This window comes from Merops nubicus, unplaced genomic scaffold (genome assembly GCF_000691845.1).
Source record: "Merops nubicus isolate BGI_N331 unplaced genomic scaffold, ASM69184v1 scaffold8137, whole genome shotgun sequence".
Taxonomy (NCBI): Eukaryota; Metazoa; Chordata; class Aves; order Coraciiformes; family Meropidae; genus Merops; species Merops nubicus.
In genome coordinates, this window is record NW_008619529.1 from 1 (window position 1) to 14,453 (window position 14,453).

General features: G+C 42.5%; 1 protein-coding gene across 1 annotated transcript in view; it reads left to right on the top strand.

The window, feature by feature from the left end:
* Window positions 1-1,214: 1,214 nt before the first annotated feature.
* Window positions 1,215-14,453, top strand: part of ANGEL2 (angel homolog 2 (Drosophila)) — a 13,684-nt gene continuing 445 nt past the window's right edge. Inside the window, exons 1-7 of the mRNA XM_008943815.1 lie at window positions 1,215-1,329; window positions 3,567-3,826; window positions 6,190-6,259; window positions 7,826-8,247; window positions 9,263-9,389; window positions 10,063-10,123; window positions 11,940-12,103. Of these exons, the coding sequence (XP_008942063.1) occupies window positions 1,281-1,329; window positions 3,567-3,826; window positions 6,190-6,259; window positions 7,826-8,247; window positions 9,263-9,389; window positions 10,063-10,123; window positions 11,940-12,103 (1,153 nt within the window). The 5' untranslated portion in view covers window positions 1,215-1,280. The remainder of the gene's footprint in view (window positions 1,330-3,566; window positions 3,827-6,189; window positions 6,260-7,825; window positions 8,248-9,262; window positions 9,390-10,062; window positions 10,124-11,939; window positions 12,104-14,453) is intronic.

A 14,453-nucleotide genomic window follows, 5' to 3' on the forward strand; every position in this document is an offset into this window, starting at 1 on the left:
CAGGTCTGGCCAAGGAGCGGCGTCTCTGCCGCTGTGCCCCGCGTTGTCCTGGGGTGTGCTTTGCGCCGGGGTCTGCCGATCTGCTCCTGGTGGAAGGTGCTGGTTCAGGAGACCTTGGTTTTGCTGGAGTTGTGTTCGGGTTTATTCGCTAGGCTGTGTGGTAGCGAGGAAGCTCTCGCCTTAGGTCAGCTTGGGGCATGCTCAGCTTTGGTAGCTTCTTGCTTTTCAGCTCAAAATACACCTTATTTAAACAATGAGGAAGCAGAAAAAGATTGATGTCACTCAGCCTTCCTTCCTGCACTTTTGTTGACACACAGTTTTTGGTGGTTGGTTTGGGGTTTTTTGTTTGTTTGGTTGGTTGGTTGGTTGTTTTTTTTTTCTGGGAAAAAAGAATCAAAAAACCCCACCTTATTTTCATGGCTTTAATCACTAAGCTGTGATTTTTCCCACACGGAAAAGAAACAAGAATACAAACTTAGTCTATAAGCTTGTTCTAGAGATGCTGTGAGAGTCAGTACTTTTACTTCCCCATCTTATTGATCTTGTGGTTTGAGCTGTCAGTGGCTTTGTAAACAAATTTCTGCCTGTTTGAAGGAAAGCATTTTTGTGATTTCTTTCAGATGGCCTTACCACAAGGTTAACACAGCATGCAAAACTGACCTTTTGTAAGGTCCTTCCACTGAGCACTTGAAAGAGCTAACAGTGGGATTCAACAAGGCAGAAAATAAGTTGTAGGCACTTGCCCTTTAATTTCCACGTTCTATCCTTTTGAGCATTTGTAAACCTGAAGCGGGAGAAAACTCCAAGACTGCTGTGTGAGGTCCCTCTTCACACATCGGTCCAATGGAGGTTTAAGTATCTTGCATGTATCTAATAAGTTTGAACATCCTGTATATGGTAACTTGTAGAGGAAGAGTATCTTGTATAAGTCATGCCCAGGATGACCTGCACCCACAGCCTTGTAGTTGTGTGTAAATAGTGAGACATGTCCTTTCTCTGGCAGACACTCCATGCTGCCCCGTCACATACAGAGGCTGGGCCGAGACTGGATCACCCCCTGGAATGGTTCTCAGCTACTTGCCTTGAACAGCCCAGTTTCCAGCTGTATGAGGTGGGCCAGACACTGTCCCTGGGCCTCATTTCCACTTCCTGTTCCAGCTGATTTTTCAGCAAACTGGAGCCTCCCTCCTTTTTTTGGACCTTGGAGACAATTTCAGAATTCCAATTGGCAGCTCAATAACTTCACACAAAGTTCTTGCTTCCACCTACCTAACCCCAGTATGAAATCTGAAGGAGAAGAACCGTTAACAAAGAAGAGGAGACTTGGTGGCCAGCATGATACTCCAGCTCCTGAAGAAGAAACAAACTCCTCTCAGCAGAAGGAAGCACTGCGTCTGTCTGTAGCACAGAATGAAGAAAAACGTAGCAGCAAGAAAGGTAAAAGATGCTCTTTGCTCATTTTCCTTGCTTATTTGTAGTGCTAAACATGTCTTACAGGTTATAAGCAACGTTGCCTGCACCTCTTGAGTTACTGTTCTTCTTGGCACCTCTCTCAAGAAAACATCTGTCTTAAAAACGTTGTAGTTTTGTGATGCTGTGCAGTGTGTAAACTTGTATTTATGCTGTCCAACAGTGCGCTGGAACCAGGTTTGCTCTGCTTGGCAGCAGAATGCAGTGTGTTATGCAAAGGATTGCCCAGCTGGGGAGTCCTGAGCTTGGTTCAGGCAACGCTTGCTCAGGTGCAGGTCACCAAATCCTGCCTGTTAACTTGGGAACTCTTCCGAAGCCAAAAAGGTGTAGCTAACTCATCGCAGGGCTGAGCTGGTCTGGCAGCTGTATAGCTTTGTTCCTTGTACTGTACCTGAGCTCTTCAGCCCTGCTTGGACCTCGTTTGGCTTCTTTCTGAGCCAGTTGAGTTATCAGTGACCTAGAAAATTTGAGATTTAATGGGCTGAGATTTAATGGCATTTGCATCCAGTGTGATCGTGTGGTTTTGTTTTCACAACTGTGTTCCACCACTGGCATCTTAGCAAATTTTGTGTTAGACCCTGACTGTCAGAGCAAACAGCAAATGGGCCTCTTGAGATAAACACTGTAAGGAGAGCAAGGATGTCCACCCAGCTCAGTAACAGACCTTCATGAAACTTCAAAGTGTCTGTGTTATAATATTTTATGTAGCATCCAAATGTTTTACTGAGTATTAACAGTTTACTCTGAAACAAGTAGAGGGGCACAGTCAAAATTATCTCCCACTTGCATAAATCACTTCCTTAGCAAAACTGAAAGTTGTAATATAACTGAAATGAGTGACAGATGCCATCAGCATCCCAAATGGATTTTTGAACACAAATATCCATAAGGCTTAGAAACAGCCTGTCTGTCTTCAGGAGCTGAAGCAGTGGAGCTGGATTTGTGCCTTTGGTGCTGAGTCCTCTCTTAACCCCTTCTTGACACACCTTTACCTGAGATTGTGGTCAGTATTGTGGTCCTTCCTAGATGCGAGGTGGTTGTAATTAAAGATAGCTGCTGAGGAGCAATGCAGCTTCTCTCCCACTATAGAAACAGTGCTTAAAGCCCTGCTGGTTTAGCTGCAAATACTACATGAAGTCCTGAATAGTGTAAGCACAGCTATGGCCTTTCCTACCCAAATGGGGCAGATACCAAGGGCTGCAGCTGCTGACTGCCCCTGGCTGGTCACACAGCCTGCCAGACCTTGGTGTACTCTGATGAGTTCAGACCTATGGGCTGGGGGGTGGTTTTGTTCGTGACTTTTAAGTGGAGAAAGACATATCTGAAAAAATAATTGGATGCTTAATGACAGGCAGATATATTCTTATAAACTTTCATGTGGTGGTACTAATAGTCAGTATGAATCTAGGAGTGCAGAAAGGCAAAGTAAGCCTTTTCAAGCTCTTGGTGACTCTGAGGCTTATGAATTTTTTAATTTCTCAACCCCACTGAGGGAATTCAGGTCCATTACTGTTTCAGGATCACTGTAATGGATCCTGTTGCAGCTTGTGGCTGAGTTTTTCAGACTGCACACAGGTTAGAGGTGAACCCTCTGTTTGATTCCTAACTCTGTGCTAGTAATGGATAGAGAGATAACAAGAAGCTCAGGTGCTGCTCTGAAGGGTGTATCCCAGACTGACGTATCCCATGTCTGCTGAGGAGGCAGGGGCAGAAGACAGCAGGAGACCATGTCAGCAGGCTGGATTGGGCTTCACAGTCTGACAGCCTTTCTACAGGGAGCAGGGTGAAATAGTCTGACTTAACCATCTCCTTAGAACATGCTGGGTTACCAACTTCAGAGCAGTTTGAAATCCAGGACAATAAATGGCTTTGTGCTGTGTTTGGGGGTTGAGGTTTTTGTTTGTTTTGGTTTTTTGCTGACACTTATATAAAGTTCATCTTAAGCAGGGGGTCTAAATCACTGCAATCAAATAAGCATTTGGAATTGCTTAAGCTATTTGGAAAGACAAATAGTTGTCAGTGGAATGATTTCTAGGAGCAGTAAGAAGACATATGTTGTATTATGTAATGTTTTCTGCTTTGTGTGCTTTTAACAGGAACTGTCAAAAGACACTGGGAATACTTCTGTCAGCACAGCAGAACAATGAAAGTAAAGAACTTTGAAAATAAAGAGGCTGTCCAAAACAATACAGAAAGTGAGGCAAAATTTGAATTTACAGTCATGTCTTACAATATCCTCTCACAGAATTTGTTGGAAGATAACTACCACCTGTACAAACACTGCAGGCAACAGTTGTTAATCTGGACATACAGATTTCCCAACATTCTACAAGAAATTAAACAGCTGGATGCAGATGTGAGTAGAAAATGAACACGTGTTTATTTCTTAAGAACTGATAAACTGGAGTATCAAATTCTGGTTGTCCTTTATTCTGATAGGTTGGCTTTCTGGTGAATCCAGCTGAGCTTTTAGTTACATCATGCTGAACAGTCAGTTTTGAGTTATGCCTGTGCAATTTGTGTACTCTCTGTGATCTGAACATATAGCAAACTCTACAGTACCTATCACTCAGAGTGGCCTTTTTTTGTCCATAACTTCCTGAAATAGTCTTTTTGACGTGACCTTGATATTCTGCTGATAAACTGCATTTTTTTTTTAATGCCAAAACCTTCTTTCTTCAAATAAATCTTTCTCAGTCTGTGTCTAGAGCACGCTTGAGTAGTGTGCTGTAAATAAGGCACTGAATTTAAGTACTTGCATAGGTTGAAAGTCCACCTAGCCTAGTGTTATGTTTGTAACAGTAGCTAATGATAGATGCTTAGAGTAGGAGAACAGGGCACCCTTCTCCAGGATAGCCTCAGCTTCTGTGGCTGTACAGTGTAGGAAGCTCTGGAGCTGGAGGCTTGCTCTTTAATTCTGCCCTGAGTTACTTAGCACAAAGGGCATGTAAGATGGGATAGTTGGTTGTCATTTGCAGACACTCTTGCACACCAGGCTTTTGTGGAGGATAAGTAGTACATGGGCACACAGGAGGGTCAAATTAAGGAAACCTCCAGGACTGGCATTTTCTAACCTCCAGGTGTGTGATTTTTGACTTCATGTTCTTTTTGGTAGTAGTTCTACCAAGTGTATGTATACTCAGTGAATCAGAAGTCCCTGTCTAAACTCTGGCTGCTAATCCTTCAGAGCCATTTGCTAGACCACATAATGGAGAACTTATGATAGTTTCTAAATTCTTTATTTGGAAGGCAGACTCAGATGTTTCACTTTTTGATTGTAGGACCAGAGTGATGAGGTTTCTATGTGGATCTCTGTTCTCTTGAGATGAATGTCCAGGGCTGAGAGAAAGATGCAGGTGCTGGTGGCATTCACTTGAGACTGATCCAAACATATGCCTTTCAAGTGACCATGTCTCTCTTCACCTGGTACTCTGCACATTTGACTTGTGAACAAGCTTGCTGTTTCCTACTGAGACACAACTCTAAACTTCTGCCTGTGGGACTGACAAAACACCTTAGTGTGTTCTTCATTGACTGTGAGGGGTTTGGTTTTGAGGACACTTCTCACTTACTGCCAACCTTAATCAGGAAGTCAGGGCAGTACAATTTCCACTTCAGTCATTGCTCACATCAGTAGAAGTTTGGTGATAGAAACCAACCTGTTCATGTCAGAAAACAGTACAGAAAATATCAAAGGAGCTACATTAGAGAAGCCACAGAAAAAACACCTTGTGCTGTTTGAAAAATGCAGTTATGTACTACCATACAGAGCGAGGATTTGAGTCCCCTTCAAGTTCTTCCTTTCTTCCTAAGAAATTTATCCGTGCTGTATGTAGGTGTTTTTACAGCAAGATACATTAGTGGACTTTTTGAGAGGCACATGGGGCAGAGGGACTTTGTTGAGGATCTGCCTGGTGCTGTTAGTCACAAGTCAGTTCTCCAGAACAGAAGGACTGGAGCCAAAGCCAGCCCCCTGGCAAAGAGCACTTCAGTGCAGGGTGCTTGCTGAACTCTGCAGGGCCACTGGCAGGTGCAGGTGCCCTCTGTGCAGAGGAATTTCTCACTAAAGGTTAAAACTTTTAACTGATTCATTGTCTCGAACTTTAACCTTAAAGTGAAGCAGAGACTTCAGAATATTGCTTGAGGTTTGGTTCTGCATTGAAACGTTGACTGAGGTTGTGTCAGCTGGGTAAGTGGAATCTTGCTGCAGTGTTGATTACCCTGCAGGAGCTCAGTCTTGTCAGAGTCCAGGCTGGCTGTAAATCTGGGTGTTACTGCAATGTGCAGGGAGAAGGCTCCAAGATGCTCAGAACTCAATGGAGTATTTTGAGGTTGATCTTTGGTTTGAGTTGTTACAAGGTGGAAGCTTGTTGTCCACTCTGTGGTTAATGAAAAGTGTGCTCTTAGCCTCTTCATGACACTGCTCAGGTGTTTAGCCCTCTCCTAAACTGCTGAGAACATATTAGCAGGTGACTATTTTGATTAAGTTTGATTTCACATCTGAAAATGCCTGTTTGAGAAAAGATTGTGAAGGAGGCCCCAATTCTTCCTACTCTAAGGGGCATTTTCTATAGCAGAGTGTATCCTTTTGTGGGATTATGAAGGCAAAAAGCCTCTGATTTATTTTTTTTTCCTATACCTATAGAGAGTGGTCAGATACAATACAGTAATATTTTTATGTACTTATTAATATCTTTTAATTGTAAACTTCTGCCATAGGTACTCTGCTTACAAGAAGTCCAAGAAGATCACTACAGAACAGAGATCAAATCAAGTTTGGAATCCCTGGGTATGATGAAATTCTGGTCACCAATACATTGTTCTCCCCTGCTCTGGTACTATTTTCCTCAAAATCTTTAAAGAGTCAAGTTCCTGCCATTTTATGCAACAGTGTTGCATCCCCCCTTTTATAAACTCATCTGGTGCTTTGGTGAAACTACAGTGATGTTTTCTACCAGTATCCCTGTTGGATGGCTTCTCTAGAGTATGTTTTTCTGTCTTGAAACCTTCCAAATACCAGCACTAAATGTTATCCATGGTCAGTTTATATTTACTAGTTTTTATACTGATACTGTCAGTCAGCCTCAATAGCACTGTCTTATCACTCTCCCCTGTGGGTTTATGGGAAGAACATGCTGCTGTGGGCATGACTTCATGTTGGTTTAAACCAATCTAAAGTTTTTGTGCCCTACACCTCCTTCAGTGCCAGGACTGCACTCTCTTCCTGGTAGTGGTACTTGTCCAGAGCCAGAAGGAGCCAGTTCAAAGAGCAGCACTGCACTGATAATCTTTTCTTTTCTGGTTAGTTGGCCATAGTCTAGCTCCCAGATGTGGCTCTTCCTTTTCCCCTCCCTAGCTCCCAGATGTATGTCCTGCACCTTCTCCTGGGCTAGTTCTGGCACTCTCACCTTTGCCCTGGTGAAACCCTTCTACCACAGAATACTATCCAGAATAATTTTATTTTCCTGGATTACTTTCCTGAGTTAACAGTAAGTGCCACAGCAAGTGGAAGGAGCCTGTGGCCTGGAGCTGGGAGAGGGGAGTGGGAAACTCCTGTTCCAGCACTGGTGTGAGCTTTGTGGTCAGCTCCCTCCACTTCTTGGGGCTGTACTTCAGGAATTCCTATGGTGTGGGCTGGGCAGAGAGGCATTTTTAAATGGCAAAAACTAGATACTGCTTCAAGATCCTTATTTTTTTCTTACACAGATAATGTCTTATTAAAATCTGTGTGCCACCTCTACATAAAATGAAGAACTTGGCAAATGGCTGTTTGCAGGTGGACTTGTCTGAACTCCCATACTGTAATTTGAGAAGTGTCTCAGTTTCCTTGTTGAAAGCTTGCTGCTTGCCACTAGCTGGGTAATTACATAATTGTGGAAATACATCTGAGACCTTTACCTAGGAATCATTTTAGATGGTGATTTATCACTTACAGTGATTATTGCCTTTTTTTTTTTTGAATGCTTCACTGATATTATTCCTAAGCCATTGTGGTAACATCCAGAAGAAGCTTCAGTATGCAAGTCCTGTGACTTGCAAGTCAAGTTATGTGACTTGTGGAATTGTTTGTTTTCTTGGTTTGTGTTTTTTTCCACATGAGGAGAGAACACACCCAGTATCTTAAAGTATGTGGATGCTTACACCTCACAAAAGGCATTAGACCAGGTTTCCTGTAACACTTGAACTGAAGCTGGACAGAAAGGCTCTTGGGTTCACTTTTCTATGTGAACTTCACATTTCAGCCTGGGTGTTGACTGCCATGTGAGAAAAGTAGCATGAGATTTCTCTAATTGTTTTTTAATAAAGTCTCTATTTATACAATGGTATTTTATGGGTCTAATTACCTCTCTTGCAGGTTACCACTGTGAGTATAAAATGAGGACAGGGAGAAAACCTGATGGCTGTGCTATTTGCTTCAAAACATCCAAATTTAGCCTGATTTCATCAAACCCTGTGGAATTTTTTCGCCATGATATTCCTCTCTTGGACAGAGACAACGTTGGACTGGTGTTGCTGCTGCAGCCTAGATCTCCCTGTACATCTAATGCTGCAGTCTGTGTAGCCAACACCCACCTCCTGTATAACCCAAGGCGAGGGGACATCAAGCTGACCCAGCTTGCAATGCTCCTGGCAGAGATTGCTAGTGTTGCCCATCAGAAGGATGGTGCCTTCTGTCCCATCATCATCTGTGGTGACTTCAACTCTGTTCCTGGTTCTCCCCTCTACAAGTTTATAAAGGAAGGAAAGTTAAATTATGAAGGACTTGCTATAGGGAAGGTATGCTGTGCTTTTCACTTCTCAAAAAAAAGGGCTGATGCTGATTAAAAAGAAATATTTGAGTGGTGCTAGCATGCCATAGCTGTGAATTCATTTTTTTTTCCTCCACTGCAGGACTCATCTTAGTGCTCTTCACACAGTCTGCCAAGCAAAAGTTACTGTGGAGTTACTGACATAAGCTTGAGTACATTAGCTGAGCTTTACAGAATATTGTATCCACTTCCAGCATTCTGAAATTAAAAACTATCAGACAAACTCATTGTTCTTTAAATGTAGTTATCCACAGGATTATTTTATCACTTTGTTCAAGTGTCCCAGTCTTTAAGGAGGGTAAAGTAGCTACTTAATCAGATACCTATTGGATACTCTATGGAAAGATGACACATAGATGAGTTCTGAATTACAGTGGCTTGAATAACTGTAAAAGCAAAAATGCAATTAGATGTTTAACCTAAAATGTTCCAGTTTAGATGGGTTTTGTTGTAAGATCTTTTATGTACCCTTTGGATGTGTCAGATGTTATTTCATAGAAAGTAACTGGAGTACATAAAATGAGAAAAGAGAAGAAAATAACCCCACTGGCATTTGTTGCTAGTGGGTAGTTGTCTGAAGCCCTGCTTTGGCTTATGTGCTGCTAGAAGAACCAGCATGAAGATAAAGTGTCTGCTAGGGAGCTGTGTATACTTACTCCTGTTATGTTGCTAAATGTGGTCTTGGTAATCTTTCTTTGTAGTTTCTCAGTTTAGTGTCACAAGAGCTGTCTTGAAAAATGGGGTGGCTGCAAAGATAAAGAGTGAACAAAGGGGTTGTACTTAAGGAGTGTTACTTCTATGGAGAATTGGTGAACCATCATAAAAGTTTTACTCTAAGTGGCTGGGGCTTTTCTTTGCTTAAAACTAAACTTTACTGAAAAAATGTCCACTCATTTCAGGTTTTGGAGTTTTTGTGTGTGTGTTTTGGTTTTTTTTCTGGTAAATCAAATCTGTCTGAAAAAAGGTCATGTTGTCTGTCTTAGGTGTCTGGACAAGAACAGTTTCCAAGGGGGCAAAGAATATTATCTATTCCCATTTGGCCAAAAAAATTAGGTATTTCACAAAACTGTGTCTATGAAGTAAAACAGCAACAAAAAGAAGAAAATGAAGGTCAGTTTCTGCATTGATGAATTTTGTGGTCCTTTGAAAATATCATTCAGGTAGCACTGAAAAACAGATGTGCCATTCTAGTGGGGGAAAAACTGAGTCTAGAGCTTGCAAAACTCACCTGTCAGGCTCACTAAAGTGTGAAGTTATTTATTCACATAAGCAGCTGCAAATTGGAATCTTTAGATCATAGTTAAAAATTGGCATTCAGGAGCTGGGGCATAATATTAAAGCTACTGTGTTTGCATCATGTCAGCATGGTGCTGGGCCTGGGAAAGAGATGGAGGAAAGCAGCACATGTATGTAGCATCAACCTACATTCTGCTTCAGTGTCTTTTGCATTATAGCACAGGCACTTTATGGAAGAGGTGGGAAAAGCAAGTGATTCCTTCCTGGATATTAGTACATCTTTCATCCAGCATTCTTTCCTTGACAGAAAAAAAAGTAAAATTACTTTAAGTGAATGGGACATAATTTGAAAGAGTCTTTGGAGGGGATCTTAGTAGTGGAACAGAGGAATTTCACTCAGCTTTGTGAATTGTATCTTGCCAGCTGCGATAAGTGTACTTACTTAAAAAGATATTTTTTCTGTAGTTTTTCTTTTCTGTAGCTCTTCAGTATTAGTCTTGCCTCATCTTATTTTTAAATGTAAATTGAATGTGTTTTTATTTTCCAGGAGAAAATTCGGAAGCAGCAAAACTGGGCAACACTCAAGAGATTGTGATAGCATCTGAAAAGTATGTGGTGGGGGGTGGGGGGAAAGGAAGCCCTAATTTTGGGGGGCTGTTTTGCTTTTAGACCAAATTTGTATCTGCTCCTGGATCTGGGCACAAGAGGCTCACCCAACCCAGTCTGCCCATATGGCAAAAAAGTCACCATCCACTTGAACATGAGAAAGCTGATCAGACAGGAAAGACTGGAGCTGGACATAATGGAGTGTGTCCTTTGGAAACCTCCAGATACTATTTCAAAATGGAGAGGCAAGGTGTAAGTGCTGTTTAGAAAGCTTTTGACATTTTTTGTCACTTCCTGACATGAAGAGGACACTGTGCCCTTCGTGGGAAGCACTGAACTTCGTGTAGTTGCAGAAACTGTGTTTTTAAGAGAAAAAGAAACCAAACAAAAAGCCCCTCCCAGTGTTGTCCAGCTGCTTAAGTGTTGGCACTTCTTTCTCTTCCTGGTTTGTGGAGACTAATAAAATCCTATGATACAATGTGGCATTGGGATGAAGGAGGGAAAGGAACTGGAAAGGTCATAAAATCTTCCTTGTCAGGAGTTCTGTGGGAGAATTTATGTTCTTTGAGACCCAGAAATTTGGAGTATTGTGGATTTGGTAGTACAGCTCTTACTCGGATCAAAACTTTTCCTTGTTAAACTGAAGGATGAGGCCACAACTAGACTGCTGAGGAGGAGGATGTAATTGCTTTTTGAAAGAAAGAATATATTTGCATTTATCAAACTGGTAAAAGCATATAAAGGAAGGCACAGAAGGAGGAAATTGCCCTAACTCTGTATGTGTGGTGTCAGGCTCCAAGTCAGCCACTTCTTACCAGAAATGAGATCTTGGTATCAGTGCAGATAGTTATATTAAAGCTCATGGTGATTCCTGGTGATAAAAAAAGCTGAAGGCACTTCAGAGAAAAGTAGATAAGAAGACAGGAAGCCCTGATCTATGGTATAAATACATTTCATGCCCTTTGTTAAAACACTGCTTGCAGGATTTTTTGCCTCATCTTAAAACACAAAGTCATGTAAAAAGAGCAGAAGTGATTGCTCCTCTGTGCTGTACAAACTGGCATGTTTCTCTAAGTCAGGCAGGCTTGACCAGAACACACTGCAGCTCAGGTTTAAAATGCAGCCATGCAGGATGAGGCAGGTAGAGCTGAGGGGTGGGTGATTTGCAGAACTGATGGGATGGGAGCAAATGCCTGGGAGGGTGGGAGAGGGGAATTCTGCTGAAGGGTTTTGCAGTTTGCTTTCAAGATTGAAAAAACAGGTGAGACAAAATGGGCTGAAGAGGAGCAGACTGGCAGGTGATGGCGAGAGGCAAAACGGGACCCGGAGTGGAGGAAAAATTAGATATAGCCTAAAGTGAAAACACTTTATAGTTTTAGTTTAGGGGAGGAAAAACAAAAAACCAGACCCCCAAAACTAGATGTTTATTTCTCTCTACGCTGTCATGCTCGTGGTCCATTGCCTACATGCAGGGTGCTCCCATGGACACTTCTACCCATGTGTTAGGGAGAGATTGCTGCATGAGGACACATGAAACCTTACCAAGTGCATATGGAGGTGAAGGCTATATATGAACTGTCAGCTAAGCCATTTTTGGTAGGCTCTGCACTATCTGCCTTTTACTTGAAAAAGCTGCCTGTGTTTTGCCCTCAGAGGGTCAGGCCACTGATATAAAAGGCAATGGCATTGAGTGCATGGGAGAAATGTGAGTTTGCATATCCAGATAATTTGTTACCAGGAACTATTTGGTATTTCTTCATTGCTTATGCTTTCTAGAAAAGTAAGAAGATAAAATTATTTTCTTTGTTTCCTATTCAGGTTGTCTTCAAAATTGCAGCACCATTTTAAACTGTCTTCAGTCTACTCTCATTATTTTCCTGAGACTGGGACACCAGAGGTCACGACTTGTCACTCCCGCAGTGCCGTCACTGTGGATTACATCTTCTACTCTGCAGCCAGCAGCGACTCTGCTGCACAGCCAGGTAGAGGAACCACCTTTTAAATTATTTTTCACAAATGCTAAATGGGAACCTCTGGATGCCCTCCTAAGGGAAATGCAGTGATACCTTAATCCATATGAAGCACTTCAGAGGTTTGTAGCAGTGCTTGGAATGTCAGCTGTTACCTGAGGAAGGGGTGGACTCTTCTGGCCTTGTGGACTCAATGCAGTTGACTTGTAGTGTCACACAGGGCAAACTTCTTCACCTAACTGAATGTTCTTGTAGTTGCCATCTCAGCATGGAGACAAGAGCTGAGGCTACAGAAAAACAGCAATGCCAGTAACACCTGAGTTACTGCTGACAGAAACTCAGTGCAGGACCGAAGTGGCTAGACCTACAGCACCCTATTTCCAATCACCTTCTCAACAAATTGATGAACAGCAATTTATTATGTGCATTAAAGCTGATAAATTGCTTCTTAGAAAGTAACCTTCTAAGATGCTCTTAGGTAATGTCTGTCAGGTAGATGACCTCTGTGGCCTTTGCTCTGGGAGCACATGCCCGGTTGTCACTCGTGGTTGCAGTTGCAGCTAAAACTCACCAGATGGTGCAAGAAAGACGCGGCACCTCCGCGGGTGTATTTATTTCTCGATGGTAACAGCGCTGCCCTTCAGTGCCTTTGTGCTCTTCCCGCGGGCACTCCCGAGCAGCACGCTTTCCAGACCGTCAGTCTGTGTTGTGTGCCATCGGCAAAGGCCCTCGCACAGTGCAGCCCATCAGATAAACGGTTCTGCAGAACCTGCGACAAAGAAACCTGGATTCCACTCCTGCCTCCACTGGAGATTGCAACTGATTTTTATAAATTGACATTGTTTTCAATATGTGAAATGAAAGAACCCACCTTCATCTCTCATCCTTTGAGACCAGGTTGTTAAAGTTTATTATTGAGTCAATGCAGAAATCTCATCTGTCAAAACACACACAGTATTTTACACTATCTTAGTGCAAAATATCAAATACAAAAGCTTGACAATACAGAAATAGAAGCTTTGACTGTAAAACTAGGACATGAGAAGTATGTAAATGAATTGTGAATGGTGTGTGATGTAAGAGTGCATTCCTGTGCAGGATTTAACCCCAGTCCACCTGCTTCTATACTCTGTTGCACGGTGGCTGCTCCAGCAGAGCTGTTGTGCTTTTTTCTTCCTGTGCTTGTTTTGCAAATAGATTCTTCACCCCACATTCAGTACAGAATGGGACCAAACGTGAATTCTGCAAGTAGTTTTACATGGCGTAGGTTTTATTCATTAGGTCTTAGACACTAAGTCTTGATTTTTGGTTTTCTTATGACCTGGACCTCTGTATTCAAAGTTATCAAGGTCTGAAGAACTGAGTATTAAACGTGGTCTAGGCTGACTGATTTCTCCCCACCCCAGTTAAAGGTTTGGGGTTTCTTTCTTTTTTTTCTTTTTAATTTTGCATGCTTTAGCCTGTGCCATGCTTAGCCAAGTATTTGGTTGGTTTGGAATCCAGGATTTGCTGTGAAAGCAGGGCTTGGTATCTACCCCAGTCCTGCAGGCATCACTTTTGCTGGTTCTGCCATGCGCTGAGCTGCCATCGATCACTGTGTATACCTCCTGGTAAGCCAGGACAGCTTCAGCCAGGAAGTTCTGAACGTCCCAGTCACTTCCACACAAGAAATATTTTCACCAGTGTCCCAGCTGCCCTTTGTGCTGTTCCTGAAAGCCATCAGCCTGCTCAGAATCTGTGTCTGCAAGCCAGAGCTGGGGTGGCTGAACAGTCACCTCACTCAGGCAGCTGGCTCAGGAGGTCTAGCAGTTTGACACATGTCGAAGGAGCTTGGGCACCATGGAACTTCTTGAGTTGGAGAAAGCTTCTTCTCTTTGCTGATGTTGGTTTTCTAGGTTTGGAGTTTTGTTTTGTTTTGTTTTTTAATGAGGACACATTTTCAGTATAGTGTGATAATAAGGTGTAATAAGAGCAAGGCTGGGAGTCATTATCTCCTCCATGAGCAATGTGGCATCTCTTGGGGATTTCTGCAGTGTGGTTTTTTTCCTGTTTGGTTTTTCGGTGATTATATGAATAGGTAGCAGGAAATAATGGAGGAAGATCCCTTTCTTATGATGAACAGTTAGAAAGGAAAGTGCCAGGTTTTCATTCTTGTGATCAGGAGTTCCTGTATGACCTGCATGTTTGAGGACTGTGTGCTTGAGGATGCAGGAATAGCACTGTTTGAACTAGTAACTCTCAAAAAATGCTTAATTTTGCAAGCACCAGCTCTGTTTAACAATGCTGCTGTGCTAGAGGACAGGGCTGGATTGTCTGAGGCTTTTTTCAGGGGAGTCACAATGAACAAATCAATCTCTTTCCC